The 9,480-nt window shown below is 44.0% G+C and overlaps 1 protein-coding gene across 2 annotated transcripts in view; it reads right to left on the minus strand.

The window, feature by feature from the left end:
• Marf1 (meiosis regulator and mRNA stability factor 1) overlaps nt 1-9,480 on the minus strand; it is a 55,699-nt gene that overhangs the window by 20,730 nt on the left and 25,489 nt on the right. For both annotated transcript variants that reach the window (XM_005350353.3, XM_026780155.1), the window contains 8 exons: nt 8,536-8,772; nt 8,328-8,447; nt 7,662-7,837; nt 6,042-6,262; nt 4,977-5,119; nt 4,677-4,810; nt 3,262-3,464; nt 2,410-2,637 (listed from right to left, as the gene is read on the minus strand). In XM_005350353.3, coding sequence (XP_005350410.1) covers nt 2,410-2,637; nt 3,262-3,464; nt 4,677-4,810; nt 4,977-5,119; nt 6,042-6,262; nt 7,662-7,837; nt 8,328-8,447; nt 8,536-8,772 — 1,462 coding nt within the window. The remainder of the gene's footprint in view (nt 1-2,409; nt 2,638-3,261; nt 3,465-4,676; nt 4,811-4,976; nt 5,120-6,041; nt 6,263-7,661; nt 7,838-8,327; nt 8,448-8,535; nt 8,773-9,480) is intronic.

Here is a 9,480-nt window from a genome sequence, read left to right on the forward strand (position 1 = left end):
AAAAAAAAAAAAAAGCTACGGAGAAACCCTGTCTCGAAAAATCCCTGCTCTTCCAGAGGACCAGGTTTCAATTCCAGCGCAACAGGTCACAGCCATTTGCAACTCCAGTGCCAGAGGATCCAATGCCCTCTTCTGGGCTCCACGGGCACTGCACACATGTGGTGCACAGACATACAAGTAAGCAAAACACCCATATGCATAAAAATTAACAAAGAAATGCTCTTTAGAAATAGTTAATTCAGTTGGGCAAGAAAAAGATCTGGCTAAATGATGCATGGGTTCATCATAAGACAACATTCCTTCCCAGCATTCTCAACCCCATCCACAAGCCACTATGAGGCTTGGCTGGGACTGCCCATCTTTCGGAATGCTGACTTGGAAAGCCCTAAGTATTTTTTCTTCTCTTCTATCTTTCCTTTCAGACACAACCAGAGCCTTGGCACACGTTCCCTTGTACTTTCTGTAAACTCCCCTGCTGACCTCTGTGCCAGCTTTTCAAATAGCATGACTTTGCCTCCTCTCTTCTTTACTCTTCTCCTCTAGGTACAGCAAGATTTATAGCCTGTCTGCCTGGGTTTTTTTCTTTAAAACTCTAGTAAACTGACCTCAAGCTCCATTTTGAGTCTGTTTTTAGATTTTTCATCAATGAGACTAAAAATCCCAAGAAGAAACTCAGAGTTCCTATGTTTTGGGTATCAGCACTGGCTCTGTTGGACTCTTCAGGGGTTTCTGGCAATACTCCTTGCCTGCCTTGTAATGACACAACAAAGGAGAAGCTAGACTGCCCACACTTCTAGACAACATTACTCTCTCCAATTCCCTGTTCTCTCTCCAGTCTCGGAGTCCTTTCCTCACTTGGTTCTGTTTCCCCGTCCCCAGCACTGAGGATGAACCCAGGACTCTGCAAGCTGGACAAGCCCTCTACACTGAGCTGTGACTCCAGTCTTTCTACTTTTCTAAATGTGGAGATGGGGTCTTGTTAAATTTCCCAGGCTGAACATGAAATTCAAGTCTTCCTGAGGTCCTGCAATTGCAGGCCAGGTTTCTGCTTCTCATGTTACTGTCCATCTTAGCAACACTGGCATTTGTGTCAATTTAAGTTTTTTTAGCCCTAAGTCATTTCAGTCGTGGTCATCTGAACAGCTCTCACCATGAGCCCAGCCATCAGCCCCTGGGCCTGCATCTGGGTGACACGCCAATGGTGGCTGTCTCTACCATCCATGAGCATGAGCTCCCCACGTGCACAATGCTGCTCCTCACCCTTGAGGCCACACATCAGACCTTCTCTGAGCTCTTCTACCTTAAGCCTTGACCCCTTCTCTTTAAACAGCCATTGTAACCTTCCATTTAATGGCAACATAGCATTATTTTCATGGTGACAAATACCAGAATTAACTTTACTAGGGCCAACCCAACAGCCCTCATTGTTGTGTTAAGGCAGTCTGTCCTTCTGGTCCACTTCCTTATTCTACCCCAGAAGCCTTTTCTTGTGTTCATTTCCCAGAAGCCCTTCTTGCCTTTGTCTGCTCATTTCTCAAGTCATCCTTCTTTGGCACTCCCCAAACTCAACTGCAGCACCTGCATCTCAGGCCAGTAGCCCATTAGTTCTCTTCATCCTGTGTCCTCTTACAATCAAGCTAGCCAAAAGCTGTGGCATATCCTTCTACCACTCTCCCTTGACATCCTGACATTGCTGGGCCCACTCTTAAGTGCTGTTCTCAGGAGCACACCAGTCGCCACCACCCACTGAAGTCTCAGAATGCAACTGGTCACTCCCTTCCTGTTTCTTCTAACCTATCAGTAATCAGTATATAACCAGATTCCCTCAGTGTGACTGATGGTGCCACCACTTCTTGCTTCCCTTTACATTTCTTCCTCCTGGCAATTGTTCCCTAGTCCTGTGCAATAGATGTTCTAGAAACTGTCCAGCGGCTCTATGTTTCCTGGTCCTGTGCAATAGATGTTCTAGAAACTGTCCAGCGGCTCTACCTGTAAGTGGGAGGGTAGGGAAGAGGAAGGAACATGCCTTCTAGAAGGGGTTTGCAGTCACAAGGGCAATTCTAAGCTAGTGTTTACTCTTAGGATGACCCCTAAATGAGTCAGGGTCCATGGAAGATACATGATACCATATCCCAAGAACTCTTCGGAAGGGTTCAACTTTACCTGAGCACTCGTACCCTAGGATAAAAAGTGACCTTATCAGTTCAGAAAGGTCATAAATAAAGATACAAAAGGAAGACCATGAGTCTAAAGTATCACATCAAGCCACCTCCTATTACCTAGTAAGGTCTAGCTGACACACAGCTGTAAAGCAACAGCAATACACAGAGGGAACAGAAATGCTGCAATACACACAACACCCCACATGGGCCAGGCCACAGCCTACTCAGTAGACGGACATCGGCTTACCTTTACAACATGGCAGAGTTTTTGTGTCAAAGCAGAGACCGAACTGACATCGTAGTCTTGCAGACGAAATGTATAACCAAAAGTTTTAGCATATTCTGTGAGCAGATCTGTCATCATAAGGCAGTTATCCTTTTGGGACCGCAGAAGCTTAACAAACTGGGCAGCTAGAGCTTTAAATCGCTCCACTTCGGTTAAAGTCAGGATTTTCTCTTCTCCACATTCCAGTACCTTAACAAACACATAGGGAGGAATGAAGGGTCTGAACACATGATTGTATGCAGAGTTAAACAACATGAAAACCTCCTACACACTGGTCACTTAAGATGGGAGTGCGGTTATGCAGGCACAGTTCTGCAAGGTCAGAGAGCTCTTCCCTGGGCACGCAAACACATATGTAGGATGATCCTTTTCCTGGTAGTAAATTCTAGTATGTACATTTCCCAACAATAAAAAGTTTTAACAACACATCTGGAATCAAATATCATGTTAATAAAATTAATAACAGAAATCCAGCTCCACTTGGAAAAGCCTGGCATGAATTCTTTCACCCCACCTCTAACCAACGGGATTTGGGAAGCATGGTGCCGCTCAAAAAATAGCCATTTTAACATTTGAACCATCTCATCCTATTTTTAATGATTATCTTAACACAAGTTGAAGTTATTTTTGAGGTGGAATCTTGCTGTTTAATCCAGGCTAGCTTTAATCTCATAAATTCTGGGATTACAAACAAATCCTCCATTACCTAAAATTACTAACAGGTCAAAATACAGTTTTGCTGATGAGTAACAGTAACAACACCTCTCTATACACTGCCCAGAAAAACACTTAAAGAATAATCTCTGCACTTACTTGTAAAATCTCAGGTATGGCTTCCAAAAGTTCAAGCAGCTTGGTAAATCCATAGTATGCAAGCTTGCACTGTCGGCCAAAGTGGTGGTGGTAAGAGGGAATGAACTTGTTAAATGGCATCCGGAAGTGGGGCTGGTGGCGCAGCAAGTCCACAACATCCTTGGAGAACTGCTTTGTCCTTTCTATCTCATCCTGAGTTCGTTCTTCAAAAGACAAAGAATATCACACATCAGGCTCCCATCCATTGTGTTTAGTCCCAACCTGCAGGGCACTGCTGGAGTCACAGAGGTCAGCTCCGTGAGGCTACTACTGTGGGAGGTGAGAGACACATGTGTCATCACCTACAAGACAGGAACAATTACTATAAATCCTGTCCACTACACCTATGTGAACAAGACAGTGTTATTTCTACAGAACATTCACACTTTTATTTATTTGATCTTCAGTTCAAAATTGCCATCAGAAAAGAGTATCAAGGGCGGTGGTGGCGCACGCCTTTAATCCCAGCACTTGGGAGGTAGAGTCAGACGGATCTCTGTGAGTTAGAGGCCAGCCTGGTCTACAAAAGCTAGTTCCAGGACAGGCTCTAAAGTCCTAGGAAAAAAAAGAAAACAACAAAACAAAACAGAGAGAGAGAGAGAGAGAGAGAGAGAGATATCCTGGACTTGCAGTCAATGTAAGTTGCTGAGTAGCTGCACAAATTAAAAAAAAAAAAAAGAGTATCAAAATTTCAACAAAATTAAAGAGAAAAAGTACTTAAACATTGATCTTCATTTCTATTAATTTTAAATTGATTGGAAGAGAACCAGGAAAAGACAGACACCACAAATTTTAACTCTGAGACACAAAGACTCTCACTGGTAGGGGGAATATGATATTTAACAGGTCTCTCTCCAGAGTTGACAGTACTGAACTACTAGGACTGGAAAGACAAACGCCACATTTCTATGAGCTTGTTTCCTTCCAAAGTATGCACTGTGTCAAGGGACACGGTCATTAGAAACTGCTGCACACAGCTGGGCTACAGTTTCTTCTCATCTCTGAGTCTGTTCTGAAAGACCAGTGTGCTTTCCTGCAGGATACATGGTTTCCCTTCCTCCAAACAACACAAACAACACAGGTTCTCTGTACAGGCAGTTTTACAAACCACACTTCCAAGGGAACCATTAAGAACCATGGAAAAGGAGGGAAAAGGGCAACCCCCCAAAACAAACAAACAAACAAAAAACCTATTTCATTTAAAATAATGTAATCGATAACTAGAATCATGTCTGCAATCCCAACACTTTGGGAGGCTGAGGTCAGAGTAATACTCTAAGTTCAAACCAGCCTGGGCTACACAGTGAAGTTGGGCCTCAAAAGTACAAAACAAAAAACCAAAGGCACTACTGAGACAGACAACCCCCTCCACATACCTCTTTTACGGATATAAACGACCATGTCATCATCTTGTTGGGACAAGCAGATGGTTGTGTCTGGGATCTCTGATATGATATCAATCAACTCACATACACCATATTCTGTGATATCCCAGTCCCTTGAGAAACACCTATGTTTTAAAATGGGAAAAGGATGAAAAATGAGTAAAACTCATTGCCACAGTGACAAGCTTTACAAAACTCTGCTTAACGGAAATGTGAGAGGACTGTTTGAAACTTGTAGGAAAAAAGAATGTTAATTTTTTTTTTTTTTCTAAAAGCTTCCCATCAACTCACCAATGATAAGCCTGTGAGAACTCTCTCACAATGACCTGCTTGCTGGCCTGGGACTTGAGAAGTTTTAGTAAATCCTGAGTAAAGCGCTTCACCTGGGCCCTATGAGTGAGGGTCAGCAGACGTTTGGAGCCCATTCCAAGAATCTGAAAATGAAATGTTCTCATTATTTGTACTGAAGAACTCAAAAGATATGTTGTGTCAACCTCATCTCTATCTTTCTTGCTCTTGTTACTCTCAGACTATCTCCCTCTATGTACAATGTCTGCAATCTGAAATGGACAAAATTCAACATATACAGTTGAAAAGAACAATGGTCCAGCTGTTTGGGGCCAGGCTCATTTGTTTTCAAAGTGCTATTTTCTCAAATGATCATGAGCACAAAGAGGAAGAGCATGTGCTCAGTCTGGATGACTAATTTCAGCTCTAAAAGATAGCTAAAGTAGTCACCGGGTGGTGGTAGCACACACTTTTAATCCCAGCACTTGGGAGGCAGAGACAGGTGGATCTCTGTGAGTTTGAAACCAGCCCGGTCTACAGGGCGAGTTCCAGGACAGGCTTCAAAGCTACAGAGAAACCCTGCCTTGAAAAGACAGCTGAAGTTTTTCAAGCCTCTTTAACAAGTGGGAAATTATGAAAACACTGTCTTCAGGGGAAGTTACAGGCAGCCTAGATAACAATCCAAGGCTAAACTCTAGTTCAGTGACTAATGTCCAAATCATGAAGGGTAGAGCCCTCGACTCCCTGGTAGGCATCAACATGTAAGAAATGCTGCTCACAGCAGCCCCTGTAATGAGCATCCTAGAGAACACTGCAAGAAAGGTGTCAGCCCACAGACACTGGGAGGAAATGCTCACAGGCCTCCAGGAAATTGTTCCAGGTTGGAAATTTGTAGTTCCCTCAACACTTGAGAGGGCAGCTGCATTTTGAAACAAGTTCTAACAGGATGTTTAGCTCAGTATGGCTTTCTGAGAAATGAGGTACCATTTGTCTGTGTCTTTGCTGTGGCAGCTGAAGTCATGGAAGAACACTCCTTTCTTTGAACAAATAACCCCTTGTACCCTTTACCTGTAACACATGAGGCACTGCTTCTAATAGTTCAATCAGCTTGGAATATCCATAATCTGAAACTCGACACTGCTTTGCAAAATGATGATGGTATGAAGGGATGAAATTGCTAATTGGCAGTATACAAGACGGCTGGTTCTTCAGTAAATCAATTACTTCTCTGCTGAACTGGATCAGCTGGGGATTACCCACAGGACTTTTAGAACGCAGAAGCCAAGGGTCTAGAGAAGGAAAAAAACACAGAAGACCTTAGGCATGACTGACATAATAAACACACATAGTGTGTTCACTACACAGCAAGCCACTGTTTCAAGTTTCAGCTTGTACACACAGGAGCCACAGAATCAAACAACCAGGCTATCTTACTATAGGCAGGCAAACTAGTGCCCATAATTCTCAAAAAGTGTCAAAGGAAAGCAGAGCACTCTGGGGTTATGGCAGAAGTGAAGATGAACAAGGATTTCCCAGACTACATTGGCAATATTTCAAAAATCTATCTGTAACTTGGCCATTTGGACAGTATTTCTCCCACAGACACAGTATAGATGGGCCCAGGCAGATGATCCACGAAAATGCAATTAACCAATAATGGACTTGAAATATTACCCACAAAGATATGGGAGGCAGTAACTGGAGCAGGATGGAAAACAGACTCAGAAACAGATCTATCTACCTACTTCCTTCCTGAGACAGTCTCATGATGAAGCCTAGCGGATGGACCACCCTATGAAGACCAAACCTCTGTCTCCTATGCGCTATGATATGAACTGGGCTGCACCGTCAGGGTTAAGCCTCCTCTGTCCCTACGCGCTATGATATAAACAGGGCTGCACCGTCAGGGTTAAACACTATCTCAAGGACTCACATCTCATAAAAGCTTTAAACAAAAAACAAAACCTAGGCTGAGCTAAAATAATGCCAAGTGCCCTTAATCTCAGTACTGGGGCAAGGCAGGCTGAATCAAGAGGATCCATGAGTTCAAGGTAAGCCTGGGTTAATTAAGTGAGATATTATCTCCAATAATAATACAAAAGTTAAAAATCAAAAAAAAAAATCAGACAAAAACCTTTATAGAAGTGGCACAAGACAGAGCGTGAGCCTTTCATGGATCCTGTGAGGGAGAGGACAGGTTCAGGAAAGAGCTTCTCAGAGCTCCCCAGAGCTGCTGGCTCAGGCTCCCAGTTACCCTCTCACCTTTCCTGTACAGAAACAGAGGTACAAACCTAGGAAGAAGACACATTAGGGCTAAAGAGAAGAGAGCGCAAGCATGCACGTGTGTGAGTTTGCGCGTGCACCTGTGCACACATATGGCATGGCACAACTTGTGGAAGCTGGCTCTCTCCTTCCACCATGTGGATCCTGGGGCTCAAACTCAGGTTGTCAGTCTTCATGGTAGGCTCCTTTATTCTCTGAGCCATCCTGCTGGCCCAATGCTGATATCTTCAAAAGTCAGACACTTTTGAAGTTGGTAACCCCTTAGCATCTGGGGAGTCTTAAGATCAGAGGAGACATTGTGATAAAAACGGTGCTGCTGTTTAAAATCAAAGCCACAACTTTCTCCTGGCCTCCTTGTATTCAGGAGGGAGCTAAGGCCTTAATCCCTGATACCTGCCCACCTACCAGTGTTGGGAGGTGGGGGCTTGTTGTGAATCCACTTCACTACTTTGACACCATTCTGAGCACTGGCAATGTTCACTCCTGGAATGCAGGTGATGAAGTGCTCTAAAGGGACACCCCTGGGGCTGTCTTGCACGATTTCTAGGTCACCAAACTCCGCAGCATAGCAATCTGGAAAGCTGAAGTGGGGGGGAGGGGTTAAATGAAAATAATGGAAAAGGCAGTACAAGCTCAACTGCAGGCTTTAATCTGTATGTGCTGAGAAATAACTGCTATAGTACTGGTCTCGGTGCTATTCTAACAGCTCTAGAAATCCCTGGGCAGTGTTCACTAGGAAGTGAGATAAAGCACACTGGCTGCCAAGGCCACCAAGTCTGGAGGTGGTCCTTGTCTGTGGAACCTGATCACAGATGGAATGATGCACTCTACTGGCTTGTGCAGCTTTCAGTCCGGATGCACATCTTTCCTGCAGAGAAGAAACTGTCCTCATGTTTATGTTTGTGAAATTCAATGGAAGCCCAGTTTCTTGTTAAAATACTAAGTGCATGGATCCACTTCTTACAGCTTCAACCCCAGGACACAGCCCTATTTCTAATCCTTGGTTCAGTCAGTAGGCAGACTGCAGGAATGACACTCAACACTCTACTCTCAACGGCTAACATCGCTCACCTTAGCAAAGGCACAGTGCCCTCATGGGTCTGGAGAAGACTATGAACTTGAGGCGCAAACGCTTTCAAAGAAAGGACCACAAAAGGGATCTTGTAAGAGTCTGGATCAAATTCATGTTCACTGCAGGAAAGACAGCAAGCAGTGAGCTGGCGCTTCTCAGGAGTGGAAAGCATTCCCTGCTCACACTCTCTGGAGGGTGCCGATGTACCTGAAGTCCTTGTTAGAGCAGTGCTGCCTGCAGACAGGTTCATGATATTCCAACTCTTCAAAAAGAACTGGGCTGCAGTTCGTGGAGGAGCCATCATGTGACTGGGAAGAGCCCAGGGGGCTCTGGCGGGCCTGGCTGCTGGGTAAGAGACACACCAACCGCCCGTTTCCCTGCTCACGGATTGTAATTGTGTCTGTTAATTTATATAAATCAGACACATTTAACTTGTGTCCATACCTAAGAACAGAAAAGAGATGTTGTCTTAGAATATCTTTCTTTAAAAAAAAAAAAAAAAAAGATTTATGTATTTATTATGCATACAGTGTTCTGCTTGCATGTCTGCCTAAAGACCAGAAGAGGGCACCAGATCTCATCACAGATGGTTGTGAGCCACCATGTGGTTGCTGGGAATTGAACTCAAAACCTCTGGAAGAGGGTTGGAGAGATGGCTCAGTGGTTAAGAGCATTGCCTGTTCTTCCAAAGGTCCTGAGCAACCTCATGGTGGCTCACAACCATCTGTAATGAGGTCTGGTGCCCTCTTCTGGCCTGCAGACATACACACAGAATATTGCATACATAATGAATGAATGAATGAATGAATGAATGAATGAATGAATGAATGAATGAATAGAACTAAAAAAAAAAAACAAAACCAAAAAACTCTGGAAGAGTAGTAAATAGTAAGTGCTGTTAACCTCTGAGCCATCTCCCTAGCCCTAGAATGTTTTTCTTATGTAGAAATACCTGACCTGTCTCAATAAAGCAACAGAGAATGGCTGCCCCGTGACTAAACTCATCCAGTCCTGCCATCATGTGGTTCCTCACATGCGGACTCTACTTCAGCCTTTGTTTTTTTTTTTTTTTTTTTTTTTGATTTTTCGAGACAGGGTTTCTCTGTGGCTTTGGAGCCTGTCCTGGAACTAGCTCTGTAGACCAGGCTGGTC

This window comes from Microtus ochrogaster, chromosome 7 (genome assembly GCF_000317375.1).
Source record: "Microtus ochrogaster isolate Prairie Vole_2 chromosome 7, MicOch1.0, whole genome shotgun sequence".
NCBI lineage: Eukaryota > Metazoa > Chordata > Mammalia > Rodentia > Cricetidae > Microtus > Microtus ochrogaster.